Source organism: Rhinolophus ferrumequinum (assembly GCF_004115265.2).
Source record: "Rhinolophus ferrumequinum isolate MPI-CBG mRhiFer1 chromosome 15 unlocalized genomic scaffold, mRhiFer1_v1.p scaffold_54_arrow_ctg1_1, whole genome shotgun sequence".
Classification (NCBI taxonomy): Eukaryota; Metazoa; Chordata; class Mammalia; order Chiroptera; family Rhinolophidae; genus Rhinolophus; species Rhinolophus ferrumequinum.
Window position 1 is genome coordinate 10,811,272 of NW_022680357.1, and position 15,036 is coordinate 10,826,307.

General features: G+C 48.7%; 1 protein-coding gene across 1 annotated transcript; it reads left to right on the top strand.

The window, feature by feature from the left end:
- Positions 1 to 4,813, top strand: RMI2 (RecQ mediated genome instability 2). Its single transcript, XM_033102003.1, has 2 exons — positions 1 to 317; positions 3,744 to 4,813. Exons 1-2 carry the CDS (start codon positions 11 to 13, stop codon positions 3,890 to 3,892), a joined length of 456 nt encoding a protein of 151 aa, XP_032957894.1. The 5' UTR covers positions 1 to 10; the 3' UTR covers positions 3,893 to 4,813.
- The last annotated feature ends 10,223 nt before the right edge of the window (positions 4,814 to 15,036 follow it).

The window sequence follows — 15,036 nt, forward strand, 5'->3', positions numbered from 1 at the left end:
GCAGGGAAAAATGGCGGCGGCTGCAGCGGCGACAGACTCGTTTTCCAGCGGCGGCCCGGCGGCAGTAAGGCTGCCGCGGTCGCCGCCGCTCAAGGTGCTGGCGGAGCAACTGCAGCGCAACGCGGAGGGCGGCCCGGGCGCGTGGAGGCTGTCGCGGGCGGCGACGGGCCGCGGGCCGCTGGAGCTGACGGCCGTGTGGATGCAGGGCACGGTGGTGGCGGCGGGCGGCGGAGAGGCGCGGCTGCGGGACCCGAGCGGGTACTTCTCGGTGCGCGGCCTGGAGCGGGTGCCGCGCGGGCGGCCCTGCCTCGCCCCAGGTAACGGCCGGAGTGGAACTGGGGGCCCAGCCTCGTTTTGTACAGCACAGGGCGGGGCCAGGCCGTCCCACCTCCGGGCCTTTGCTGGTGCAGGTCCCCCGCCACAGGAGCCTTCCTGTCCCAACCCGTCAAGCGCCACCCGAGCTGAACTGATGATAAGCGTGACCTGTAGCCCGATTTTTAAAATACAGATTCTTAGGACTCCCCCGGCCATCCTAGTCGAAATCTCCAGGGGAGGGACCCCCAGCATTTGTATTTGTAACAAGCCCTCTCCCCATAGGTGATTTTTTTCCCCATCAAGTTTTGGAAAATATTGTACTAGGAAACTTCTGTTCATCCTAGCGTCTCAGAAGCCCTCCGGGACCCCTAGGAATGGGGAGCCCCAACTGGAACTGCTGAGCCTGTAGGCCACTGTTTGCCTCTCTTACATCAGTGGTACTCAAACTGGAAAGTGCGGCAGACACACTCCAGGGCTGGTGAAAACTCAGAAGGCTGGGCCCCACCCTCCTGTTTTGTGTGGTTTCTGTAGGTCAGGATGGGGTTGAGAATTTACATTTCTAACCAGCTCAGAAGTGATTCTGGTGCTGCTGGCCTGGGGGCCACACTTTGAAAACCACTGGGCCAGACTGCTAAGGGAGAGCGGGACTGTCTAACAGCTGTATCTTAGACATTCGGTTGGATTCCTGGCTCTGCCCCTTTCCAGCTGAGTGGCCTGGAGTACTTCTCTTAACCTTTTTGGACCTGTCCTACCTGTGTCAAAAGGGGCTCATAAATCTTGCCTGTTGTGTGCATTCAATACATAAAAAAATGGCCTTAACACACCTCTTGGCTTACGGTGAGGGTTCAAAAAATTGTGACCATTGTGTCTGTTCCCTTCTCGTCCCATCCCCTGCCCCGTCGTTCAGCCTCCCTCTCCTCTGCTGCAGCGTTCTCCAGCATAGCGTTGGCAAACTACAGGCTGCCTCTTCTTTTGACATGGCCCACAGACTAAAAATGGTTTTTACATTTTGAAATGGTTGAAAAAACTTGAGTAATATTTCATGACATGTGAAAAGTATATGAAATTCAAATACCAGCTACCATAAGTAAAGTTTTATCGCTACACATTCATTTACATGATATCTAGGGGTTTTCTCATTGTAATTACAGACCTGACTAGTTGTGACAGAGACCCTATGGCCTGCAAAGCCTGAAATACTTACTCTCTGGCCCTTTACAGAAGACGTTCGCTGATCCTTGGCCTAGCATGTAACCCATGCTGCTCGGTGTCTCCCATGTCAGATCCCAGCCCTGGCACGAGGTTGGCACCAGCATTTGAACAGACGGGCATTGGTGAACCTGTCTGATTTACCCACTGGCCTGAATGCCTGCAGGCAGGTGCTGTGCCATTTCCTTTTGCTAATTAATACCAAGTCTTGATTGACAAAGCCTAGTCACTGCCTTCAGGCAGGGAACCAGGAAAGGAAACAGGCCACTAAAACACCGAGTAGTATCTAGTCTTGAGCACATGTTGCTGAGAGAGCAGAGAAGGGACAAGTGGTCCAGGCTTGCAGGGTCAGGGAGGAGGTGGCCCTGAGGGATGTGTTGGAATTTCCTGTAGGGACTAACGCTCCCTGGCTGCCTGAGACTGGCGGGGTCTCAGTTTTAAAACCAGAACAGTTGGTCACCCTATGTACGTCCGCGGCAGGAGATTGTCCAGGTCAATGGAATAGCATGTGGAAAAGCTTGGAGGTGAGAGAGCCTGTGCCTTTGGGGAGCCTGAGGCAGAATAGGGGGCAGCAGTGAAAAGTGGGAGGGCTCCCATCCTGCTGAGCTGTTTGCAGAAGGCCCTGCCTATTTCCAGATAGCCGTTAGCTGTGTTCGTCATGTCAGTGCCGTACCCGCAGTGCGTCCTTCTCTGGAACATCCATCAGTTTATCTCCATAAATGTCAGGTGCTACATAGGCAGAGTTGAGTCAGAACTCCCCCTGCCCTCAGGTTGCTGCTCCCAGTCTGAAAAGCAAGAGGGGAGAAACAGTGGAGTAGATTGCACTGTGGTCAGAGGGTTCTGGAGGGAGGAGCTGCATTTGAGAAAGCTCACTGCCTTAGCGGGATGGGGATGGTGGTAAAGAGGAAGCGTCTGAAAGCTGCCCAGCTGGAAGCCATTGAAGTGGCCAGAAATGCAGGCCTGACAGAAGGAGACAGTGGAGAGACGCTGAGGGGAGAGGGTGTGGGCAGATGAATGGGGCTGGTAACCAGGTTGTGTGATCTCAGGGAGGAAGACGCACACCTTTGCGCTCAACCCTCTAGTGTGTGTCTTCGTAGTGCGTCTCCTGTTATCCTCTCCTGGTTGGGATCTCCTTGGGCTTGTTCATTCTTTCCTACGTCTGTAGTCATTCTTTTTCCAAGGGTTCCATCTCAGAGGGTATGGTGAGTTTATTTTTAGAGCTAGCCTCTGTCACCGAGGAGCCGCACGTTACTTGTTCAGGTAGAATCTGGATGAGTTCAGAGAAACCTAAGTGCATCCTACCAGGAGTTGAAAACCACAGCGTCAGGTATTAGCTTGCCTGGCTTCCTTCAGTCAGAGCCCTAGGCCCCTTGTGCAGACTGAGCCCTGCTGTTGGAAGCAGTGTGATAAAAGCAGCCTCACAGGGGCATGCAGTGAAGGCTGGCAGCATGCCTGCCCTTCCTGCTGTGTTTGGGGTGTTTTACACAATTGAGTTTTGTGTAGTTAAGACCTGCCAAGTTTTGCTTTCAAGGAGAGCCACTTCCCCAAGGGAATGGGAAGAGTCTCAGTTAATATGTCATTAGATCATCCCGATGGCAGCCTGCCCTCTTGTTGATTTGCCTGCAGGAGCCCGGCTGGTAGTCGGAATAAAGGGGGAGGTGGCAGGGATTGGTCCTGGGCAGTTGGAACAATAGGGCAGCATGGGGGGGCGGGTGTGCTGCTGCTTGCACAGCTTTTTTGGCAACATCAAGGGAAAACTGGATTTGCTTTGGGTCTTTGCAGAAAGAAGACCCGTCCTGTGCACAGAGACCAGTCACGTACTCGGGCATTGAACAAGGACAAGAGAAAAGCTTGGGTTTTCTGCCCCTGCCCGAGAGTGGTCTGTTCAATGACCACTCATACTCTGTCTGATGTGAGCCTTGGGTATGATCGTGTTGTCCATGATGAAAACTTGCTGCAATTTTTCTTAACATTTTAAAACCAGACACCAAAGAAGATACAGATGTTATCCTTCAGGTTAAACGGTGAACTTATTGTCAACATACATATTTTGACCTCCTTGGCATTTTTGATGTCGACTCTGCATTTTTTCCCTAATGGCTCCAATTTGCCTCCCTGATACAGTGAAGCCCTCGGAAGGACTGGGAAGGACTGGGTCTCTGTTTCACTTTTGTGTTTTCTATCCACGTGACTATAACCATGGGCTTTTCTTCTTTTAGGAAAGTATGTGATGATAATGGGAGTGATTCAGGCGTGCAGCCCCGAGCCGTGCCTCCAAGCTGTGAAGATGACAGATCTTTCCCATAATCCCATCCATGAGAGCATGTGGGCACTGGAAGTGGAAGATTTACACAGGAATATTCCTTAGATGATGTTGGAAGTATTGTGAAAAACAACCAAAATTCTGAAAAGACTTAGGTTCTTGTCCCATGTGGATTTCACGGACATTGTTCAATGTGTATTTCTCAAAAGTTTCTCGGAGATCTTTGCGTTGGCTCACCACGGAGTCCAGATGTAGGATTTCTAAATGCTGGGACACTCCAGTTTACTCAGCCCCTGCTGCCCCTTTGCTTTGACCACTGTTTGCTGATGAAAAGCAGATGTGTTCTTTCTCTCTTTGTCTGTTTTGGTTTATGTGTGTTAATTCTCTCTAAAGCACACAGAAATCTCTTGTTGCATTTTCCAAGTTTTACAAGTGATGGTTTTTTTTCCATTACCGCCGCGACCCTATTTTATGATGCAAACTTTGAATCTCAGTCGTTGCCCGTGGTGATTAAAGTGGTTCTGTGGACAGGAAAGCGGACTGCGTGAAAGAGGAACGACTTCGTGGCCCCCGCGAGTTCTCCATCAGCAACTTCCATATCCAGTTTGCAAGGCAAACGGTACAGCGGCCTCTCAGAGACAGAGCTCTCTTTCTGCTTCAGTTGCCACTCAACCCTTTAAGGTCCGTTTCCCTTAGATGTTGTCACTGAAGGGAGATGCCGAAACGCTTTTGAATGGCAACACAACTTCTTGTTGAAACTAAAATCAAGACTGAGAACAACTTCCAGGCGTTATCTGTTGGTGCGACTCTGCCAGGGCACATCCTCCTGGTACAGAGTTCTTACATGTCTGTTACGGAATGACTTTTTTGTTGTGACTTAGTGAACGTTGGGTCTCTGCTCTCTGCTGCTTATCCATCTGTCATTTTTCCTTAGATTGTAAATATCAAGGGAGTCGGGTTTTGTTGCAACATTGCTATGGAGTTTTGTTGGATTATTGATTTTCTACTACTAATAAACTGTTTGATATGCTGTTTGTTTTTCTAAAATAGACTTTTTTTAGAGCAGCTTTAGCTTTATAGACAAAAAGAGCAGAGAGTACAGAGAATGTGCTATACCCCTTTCCTCGGTTTCTCCTATCAGTAATATCTTGCACTGGTGGTGTACATTTGTTACAATTAATGAGACAACATTGATACATTATTATTATTAACTGCAGTCAGTAGTTTACATGCGGGGCTACTCTTTGTGACGTACAGTTCTATGAGCTTTACATTTATCTGCCATTACGGTATCATCCAGAACTTGCACTGCCCTAAAATTCCTATGCTTTCTTCCTAGCCCTCCCTCCCGACCCCTTCATGCCCGGCAACCACTGATTTTGTTCTACTGTCTCTATAGTTTTGCCTCTTCCAGAGTGTCATATAGTTGGACTCATACAGTATGTAGTTTTTTCAGAACTTTTCGCCAACAATTCACGGCTCTTGCATCACGACAACTCACCAGCTCACACGGCACTGTCTGTGAAAGAGTTTTTAACCAGTAAACAAATAACTGGACTGAAACACCCTCCCTACTCACCTGATCTGGCCCCCAATGACTTCTTTCTTTACCCGAAGATAAAGATAATATTGAAAGGAAGACATTTTGATGACATTCAGGACATCAGGGGTAATAACGAAGACAGCTCTGATGGCCATTCCAGAGAAAGAGTTCCAAAATTGCTTTGAAGGGTGGACTTGGCACTGGCATCGGTGCATAGTTTCCCAAGGGGAGCACTTCGAAGGTGACCATAGTGATATTCAGCAGTGAGGTGTGTAGCACTGTTTCTAGGATGAGTTCATGAACTTAATTGTCAGACCTTCGTACATTTAAGATTTCTCCATGTCTTTTTTTTTTTTTGGTCCATGTCTTTTTGTAGCTTTATAGCCAATTTCTTTTTTATTGCTGAACAATACTTATTGTATGGATGTACTGTGCTTTGTTTACCCACTCATCTACTGAAGGATATCGGTTTCATTCCAGTTTTGGGCAGTTATTACTAGAGGTGCTATAAACATTTGTGTGCAGGTTTTGTGGACATATTTTCACCTTACTTGGGTAAATGCCTGGGAGCACAGTGGTGGGTAGTCATATGGTAAGCCTGTGTGAGCCTTGGAAGAAACTGCCCGACTGTCTCAGTCTGTTTGGGCTGCTGAGATAAAACGCTGTTGACTGGGGGGACTTGAAACAGTCGAAATGTCGTTTTCACAGTTTGGGAGGCTGGGAAGTTGATGCTCAAGGTGCCGGCAGGTTCAGGGTGTAGCTCCCTGGTTCACAGACGGCTGTCCTCTCACTGTGTCCTCACGTGGCAGAAGAGGGACGGCAGCTCGGGGGTCTCTTATAAGGGTACGAATCCCATTCATGAGGGCACTGCCCTCGATCTGATCACCTCGAAAGGCCCACATTTCAACATGAGTTTTGGGGGGACACATATTCAGTCTATAGTACTATCTTCCAAAGTGGCCGTACCATTTTGCTTTCCCGTCAAGTAGTTTATGAGTTTATCCTCACCAGCATTTGGTATCGTCACTGTTTTGGATTTACTGTTTTTAAACGATAGCATTTTTTTTTGTTTTAAAGGTGTGGCAAATTGGAAATTATGCATCGTTTTTATTACTGATCTGGGTTTGTTGACCACTTGAAGCTTGTTTCAAGCAGGTTTATGTTCAAAGTTTGGGGATTTTCAGGTAGTGTTGCTGAGCTATTTCAGGAGCTTTGTAGCCCTATAGACCTGAATATGAGCCCCTCGTCAGTTGTTAAACTTGCTGTGTGACTGTAAGCAAGTTACCTAACCTCTCTGTGCTTTACTTTCCTCATTTATAAAATGTAGATTATACCCAGCTATAGCACTGATATGAGGAATAAATGAAGATGCATTTAAATCACTTTTACATGTGCCAAGCACACGGTAGGCACCAAATGATTGTTGCTGGGAAGAATAGTAAGTTTTTACATTCATCAGTTGCCTAAAAAATAAATAAATAAATACACACACACACACACACACACACACACACACACACACATAAAATAGTTTTAGATCCACAGAAAAATTGCAAAGATAGTACAAAGAATTCTCATATACCGCATCCAGTTTCCTTTATTATTAACATCTTACATTTGTAGGGCACATTTGTTACAATTAATAAACCAATATTGAGATGTTATCATCCAAGGTCTATATTTAGACTTTCGCAGTTGTTTTCCTAATGTCTTTTTCCTGTTCCAGGATCACATCCAGGATGCCCCATTACATTCAGTCCTCATGTCTCCTTACACTGCTTTTGATCAGTTGCTTTTGGTTACATTGACATTTGATTTTTTTAAACATTTTTTCATTAGTTTCAGGTGCACAAAACAATGTAAATAGTTAGACATTTACCATTTATATGCCTCACCCAGTGATAACCCCTCTCCCCCATCTACTACCATTACATTTCCACTGTCTCTATTCCTAATGCTGTACTCTACTTCCTGTAACCATATATATATATAAAATTGTAGTTGACATTCATTATTGTTCAGCTTCAGCTTCAGGTGTACAGTGCAGTGATCAGGCATCTACATCATCCCTGAGGTGGTCTCCCTAACGAGACAAGTGTCCATCGGACACCCTACAAAATCTTTACAACATTATTGATTACATTCCCCAAATTGACTTTCATATCCCCATGGCCATCTTGTGGTTACCGACTGTGCTTTCAAATCCCTTCACCTTCCCCTTTAGCCCCACCCCCCCTCCCATCTAGCAACCCTGTTCTTCCTCTATTGACGTTTGATTTTGATGTAGTCCCTGGACCTCTGTTCCAGGATTCTTAGGTTAATGCTTTATTCTCAAATTATTATGGGGTTCCCAATAGTAGCTAGCCCTTGAGCTGGGTGTATGGTGGCTCCTTAAGACCTTACACTGCATCTGCCCTACTGAGGCTCCCCTTATCTGAAACCTGCTTTTCTGCTAGAAACCGAGCCGGGCTGCTGAGAACCTCCCGCACCATATCCTGTCCAGTTTGTCCTCACCTAACTTCTGGTAAATAATGCCCGATTGAAAACTGCTAATTGGGCTGGTATTGCTGCCTGGGCAGGGAACGATCTCAGGAGTGTGTGTGTGTGTGCATGTGTGTGTGGGGGGGGTGTTGCCCTGTGTTTTTCCAAGTGCCCGCAGCCTGCCAGTGGCTCCCAGTGGCTCTGTGCTGGAAGTGTGCTCTCACCATGTTAGCTGAGCTGTGGTTTCCTTGAATATTAAGAACTCTCACTGTTTCGGCTAGCGTTTCCTCCTTGACATCATCAACTGAAAAGGCATCTCGGGTGGAGGTTTTAGTTTTCTGGTGCCAAATCAAAGTCGGTTTATCAGCAAGCACTCCTCGCCAGACAAGGGCGGGCTGTGTGCTGTGGCAGTGCCGCTTCCCTTTTGAAATTGGCTCTTTTCTAAGAACTGAAAATAAGCACCCTAGGCTGTGACTTCACTTTTCTTGGAACTGCTTTACATTAGAAGAAGAAAAAAAGAAAGAAAACCCTCATTTAGTTGGTTTTGGATCGCTGAGTTTCTAATTCTTTGTTGCATATTCTTGTAAAGCTCAAGTTTTACCGCAAAAACCTTTTGCATCAGGTGAAGCAGGAAGGGGAAGGAATGACCACATGAAATAGTTAGGTTTTGTCTCCTGGCCTGTTTGGTTATAATTTAATGATGGAGGAGAAAAAGATCCTGGAAGAAACACTGTGTAGTCGTCTTCAAATCCCAGGGGAGTCGGCTGTGACGACATAGTCCTAAGATCTCTTGGGCCACCAAATGGCCTGTGTTGCTAGGCTGGTGTTGCTAAACCTCAGGCCACGGTCCAAACTCACTGAACAGCTGCCTGTTTGCAAGAATAAGGGGGGGAAATGCATTTTCAGCCATAATGACCTACATTTAGCAGACATCTTGGAGCCTGTGCACAAGGACGTGTTTTAGGGCCCCCCGCCTCCTTAGGATAAAGGAGAGAGTCGTTTAGCCACACCTGGGCTCCAGTCCTGGTCCTGCCCTTTCCTGTCTGACCTTGGGCTTGGAAGACAATCTGTGTAGTGGAGATAATTCATCCTTCACAGGATGGTACCTGGAAGGTTCATGGGAACCAGATTAAAGCCTCTTTCTCAGCACGGATCTCTAGATAGGCTCTCTCTTCGTATCTCTGTTCTCCATCAGAGCGGCCTCCAGTGATGTGAGTGTGTCCTGTTTATCTCTCCCTCTCCACCCAGCATGGGACCTTGCGTAATCTACAGGGGCAGTGAGTAAATGTTCAGTGAATGGCTGGTTTTTAGGAAGGAAATATACACACAAAGGCACAATGTTCTTGAATTTACACTTGGCACACAAGTTTTCAAATGAAGGGGACCCTTCCAGCACATGCCCAAATGCACCTTTTGAACCAAGAACCTGGGGTGTTTTATAACTGGCCTGAGGGTGCTTGCTAGAATGGGAGCATTCAGAAGTATAGATAGGGATGACCTGATAAAGACAGAAAAAGGCTAGACGGAAAGGAGAGAGCCGAGGACGAAAAAAATATGTGATTTGGGCAGAGTCTGAAATTCTAGCCCAATGAGAATCATTAAACGTCTCTTTATAAAGAATGCAAATTCAACCAAAAGGTACGTGCCAGGGACTGCTAGAAGCTTTCCCATGTTGTTTCTTCATTTTACTGTGTCAGTGCCTCTGTGGCTGTGAAAACTGCAGCCAAGGGGATGAAGTCCTTTGCCTAAGGGCACCTGGCCAGTAGGCTGTGGCAGAAACAGGTCTCAGGCCAGCTGGGGTCCCACGTTGTCGGGGAGGTGGCCCGGGCCTTCATTCTGAGGTGGCTCTTCACGGAAAAACTCAGTCAGACCTGCTCTGGAAGCTCAGGGTCTTTACACTAGGTGCTAGCACCCCCTGCTGGCCAGTGCCGGTGGCAATGGGATGACAGCCAGTGACCGTAGAAGGAAGCAAAGGAGTAAAACGGGCCCATGTGAAGTTTTGCAGCTGGACTCCTGTACTCCAGGGGACTGTTGCCCATTATGGCCAAGCCATCTTGGGGGTGGGTGCAGGGGATGGTGTTGGATTTGGCAACCAGATGACTTCCGGTGGTCCTGATTTGAACCCCAGGCCTACTGTGTATTAATTGGGTGACACCGCTCTGAACCTTATTGCTGTCATCTGTAGCGAAGGGTTGATTTGGGGTCAGAGGTGAAGGAGCGTCCACATGGCTGTTGACTGCAATCTGCAGCCTTAGCAGGTGCTCAGAAAATGTCACTTTATTGGCCTCTCTGTCGCCACGCACATCCTGGGCACCTGCTGGGTTCTAGGCTCTGGAGACACGCACAGTGAACAGAAAACACGTGGGTACTCCCTGTGCGACACGGGCTTCTTCCCCTTCATGTCGCTCTGACCTCCCACTCTGCCTCGTCATCTCTCCTGCTTGCAGTCTGTCTCACGTGATTAAATTGGGCTCACCAGGAGAATCTGCCCAGCTCAAGGCCCTTAATCCAGTCACATCTGCAAAGTCCCTTTCACCATGCACGGTAACATATTCATAGGTTCCAGGGATTAGGATGTGGACATCTTGGCGGGGAGCGGGGAGGGACATTCTACCTACCCAGCCTGCCCTCCGTTCTCTTAGATGCATATCTATCCCAATATGCAAAATACCTTCACCCTGTCACACACAACTCAAAGTCCAATATCTCATCTAAATCTTACCATCTCAATCATATCTGCTAGGGGGCGGCACTCTGGGTATAATCTCCCTGTGAATCTGTGGAAATAAGTTATTCTGTCACCACACTACAATGGTGGCAACCCAAAGGGGATGCAGTCTAGTTCTGTCTCTGATCCAAGGGACCAGAGATATGATGTGAGCAAGAAAGATGAAGAAGAAGAAACAAAGAAGAGACAGTGAGGCTCTAGCACCTGGAAATACCAAACTGCAATGTTCCCTTCCTCCTGGGCAAACCGGAGAATGAAAGGAGTTTCTCAGACGGGCCTGTTAGCACCTAAGTCTGTATCCATTGAGATGAGGAAAAAGCAGAGCCAGAGTTTTCATTAAATGTTTAGTGCCTGTTTTAAAAAGTCAGTCAACTCAGGTCTTCGGTATGCAACTCTGCTGTCTCTGGAGGCAGACTTTCCCAGAGCCCCATCTGGGCTACCTTTAACCTCCATCATACTCATCCCTTTCATTAGAATCCACACAGGTGAGTTCAGGACCATCTTAAGTGTTTAGAAAGCTCTCCAGATGATTCTTATAACTGACCAGGTGTAGCAGCCGCATACCTACAGCCTCCTGGCCCGGGGGCAAGTGATATAGGAGTCAGAGCTGCCCTAGCCCTGCTTGCCTGCTGAGCCCTTTGCCTTCCCTGGAGGGGACCCTGGAGTCCAGAGGAGCAGCCCTTTGCCAGAGGAAGGATAAGTGAAGCACCCAAGAGCCCTTAGGAGCAGGACCAAGGGGGCCCCTTGTCCCCCAGCTTCCCTGAGGAGGAGGAGAAACAGAGGATGGAAAAAGCTCATACGAAGGACCTGGGCTAGACCATCCACTGGCTGTTTGGGGCTGTTCTGGACCCTGCTCGGTGCCGGGCTGCTGCCGAGGGCGATGCAAGGTAGTGATACCAAGTTTCCTTTTGTGAAAGTGAGTCTACTTAAAGGAAAATATTAAGTGAACCATAGTATGGGTGGTACGTGACTGACCTATGTTTGGGTAGCTTGACGTCCAGAAGACGGCTGCGCTGTCCCAAACGGTAGCCCCTAGTCTGGGGAGCTATTGAGTACTTGACACACGGTGAGGGCAGCTTTAGTAAGTAAAGATGCAGGAGGGCCCAGCCCTTGAGCGTGGGCGATGCAGGGTGAGTTCCCTCCAAAGAGCACCGCGGAAAGGTGTAGTGGGGAGGAACTTCCCAGTGGAGAAACCTGACCAATACCTCAGCCAGGTGACCCAGGTCAACAACACTGACAAGTCCCGGTGAAAGCATGTGCCTTCGTATGATGTGATGAGAATGGCACTGACTGAGGGACGTGCTACAAAAGACCTGAACCCCAGGATTCCTCAAAGACTGCCAAGTCATCAATAGCAAGGAGTCTGCGAAATCATCACCGTCAGGACCACCTGACCAATACAACAGCCCGTAGCCCCATGTGACTATTTAAATTAGGTGGAGTCTCAGGAGACATGATGGCTCAGTGTGGGATCCTGGAACAGAAAAAAGACAGTAGGAAAAAACTAAGGACACCTGAATAGAGTGTGCCTTTTAGTAAATAATAAGCTGCTAACATCGGCCCATTGAGTGTAACGTGTCAGACTAATGTAGGATGTTAATATAGTAACACAGGGGGAGCTGAGTGTGAGGTACGTGGGAACTCGTGCTATTGTCACACACTTTCCATCGATCTAAAACTGTTCTGAGAAATGAATTTTCTAAAAAAAATACAGGCCCAGTTAAATTTGAATTTCAGTTAAACAGATACTTTTTAGTATTTAAGTATGCCCCATGCAATATTTGGGATTTAGTTATATACTAAAACATTATCCACTCATCTGAAATTCAAATTTAACTAGCCATCCTATATTTTATTTGAATTTGAACAGCCGTACATGGCTAATGGCTACAGATGGTATTGGGCGGCACAGGTCCAGAGCTGCCTGGCTTGCCCTGAGGTCGGCAGTTAAGAAAGCAGGTGAAACAACTGAGGCCCTGAGAGGTTCAAGACTTGCTCAGAATCTTGTAATTCCAAGGCCGGCCCTTTCCTCACTGCACTTAATGTGGTTTCTGCAGAGAAGGAACAGTGCTCTCGGGCGTGCAGGACCCCGATACGGCCGCGTTGGCCGCGTTTGGCGTCTTGGAAGCCTGGAGAGGCAGGTGACGATGCAGAGGCTTTGGTGGGTGTGACAGCTGGGACTGGTGTTAGAGGCCATTGGTCGTGGACCATAGTGCCCAGCAGCAAACTGGCACAAACTTCACAGCTTGTTTGACATGGTGGGGTTCTCTGCTCAAGGCCTCACGGGTCGAAGTCAAAGTGTTGGCCTGAGCTCTCTCTAGGAGGCCTTGGGAAGAATCCATTTGTAAGCTCAGAATTCGGTTCCTTGCAGTGGCAGGGCTGAGCTCCCCACTCCCTCTCTGGCTGTAAGGAAGGGACTGCTCTTAGCTCCTTGAGGCCACCCTCAGTCCTTGCCATGGATTCCCCTCTGTCTTCCAGCAGCAAGTGTCAAGTTCTCGTGCTTCTAATCTCATTCCCTCCGCTGTCTTCCAGGCCCCAATTTAAAGGGCTCGTGTGATAAGGTCTGGTCCATCCACCTCAAGGTCAGCTGACTTAGGACTTTAATTGTATCTCCGAATTCCCTTCACAGTGACGCCTAGGTTAGTGTTGGATTGACTGGGAGAAGGTGTGTATATACCAGGGTGGGAAACTTATGGGGGGGCACCTTAGACTTGTCTCTACAAGGACTGCCAGACACAACAGTGCAAGGGCTAAAGCAGGTTCTAGAGACAGACAACATGGTTTCACATCCCTGTGTGTGGTGTGGGGCACACAGCCTCTTTGAGACTCTGTTTCCTCATCTGTAAAATGGGAATAAGAAAGACCTGTTAAACTTGTCACGTGAACCGTATCTGATAGGTTGATGCTCTTCTCACTTCCTTGTACCCAGCTTTGTCTCCGTAGGCGTGACAGTGGCATTTCCCCTGCTTTCCCCACATTCTCTGCCTTTCTGGCTTGTGACAAGGCTCTTTAAGGAGCCTGAGCTCGCTGGCTTGGGATCTCAGTCTCCCACTGGCAGGCTGGACCAGACTTGGCATAGGAAAGAAACGTCAGTGGGAAAAATATCCTTCAGAAAGTGTTTGTGTGTAGTAAAATGTATATCCAATTGCAACATAGACGTAATTGCCCCTGTTGGTGTGTGTGTGTGAATGAGCCCGAGGCAGGGAGTGTTTGGTAGGTCGAAGTTAATTTCCATCCATTCCCTCATTGCGTGGTTCATGGAAGAGGAGACTTTTGGTGTTAGTATTCTGGGGGAGGCATTTCGCCATAAGCATCCTGTTTATTCCATAGTTAGGGGCCTTTGGTACCCAATTTGCTTGGAAACCTTGTGAACTTATTAATGAAGAAAGAAGAATGAGGACTCTCGGGTAATGGGAAAGCAAGCGGCCAGTTTTGCACAAGTTCCAACATGGGTGGTTTATAACTAATTGGAACAACATGCCTCTCCTCAGGTCCCTTAACCCTTTTCGCAGGGCCTGGGTCATAAGTGTTCCCCGGTGTGAGGGGGCACAGTCGGCCCCCGGGTGGTCACCACAGTGATAAAAGAGGCCAAGGGCTCTTGCCCGCATCTGAGGGTCCTTCAGGTGTTGCCAGTTCGGTCTGGGGCGGCAAGGACCTGGTGTGCCCCCAGCCTTCCTGGTCAGGGCAGGGGCATGGGTGTCAGGCATAGCAGAGGGGAGGGATTCGTGCTGGCTTCAGATGGAGCCTTCAGAACTGCAGGTTCTGGAGGCAGAGTTTGGTAGCAGGCACGAAAAGGAAGCAGCTAACAATATTTTGGTGCTCTCTGAGGAACCTAACTCTTTGATTATAAGCACAGTGCTTGGTCCTTCCATCCTTTTACCATTATTTTTAGAAATGCAGAAGTTGATGATCCTGCTTTCTCTTCCTCGTTGGGTTTCTCTGTAAGAGAATGTGCGCAGGGACCCATGAGCTGGCTGGGCCCAGCCCCACCCGCGTCCTTAACAGGGAAAGCTCTGTCAGCAGAGTGAAGCTCAGCCCTGGCTGACACCATCGGCTCCTCTGGGCCAGGCGTGGAAACAAACGCCTGACCTAAGGTCAGAGACCCGGTGTGTGCATGGCCCGGCTTTGCTGGGCATCTCAGTCACTGGGCCTCATCAGAGCTGCTGGTGGCATGAGATGAGAGAATGACACGCTCCCCTCCCCAGCGTGGTTTCAGGACGAAAGGCAGCACGTGGCGCCCCCTCCCGACACCCTCTCGCGAGGGGGCATCACCCGGAGGTGACGCTGCTATTAGAGGGAGACGGGTGTGCGGTTTCCTCTCTGTCTCCACTTCCTTCTGAAAGCCCAAAAGAGGCTTCACAGGAAAGGAAGAGTCTTTCAGATCCCAGAGCACAGCTGGGAATGGCTGCCCGCACTTAGGCTGGCCAGAGGCCAGGGTTCCCTGCGCTGGGCTGTGGGTGGATCACCACTGAGACACATGCAGCTGGCCTTTTGAGC

Excerpts from the sequence above, each read along its gene's own strand:
- RMI2 (XM_033102003.1), top strand. The coding sequence starts at position 11 with ATGGCGGCGGCTGCAGCGGCGACAGACTCGTTTTCCAGCGGCGGCCCG. Across the intron at positions 318-3,743 it reads GCGGCCCTGCCTCGCCCCAG|GAAAGTATGTGATGATAATG; the intron begins GTAACGGCCGGA and ends TTCTTCTTTTAG.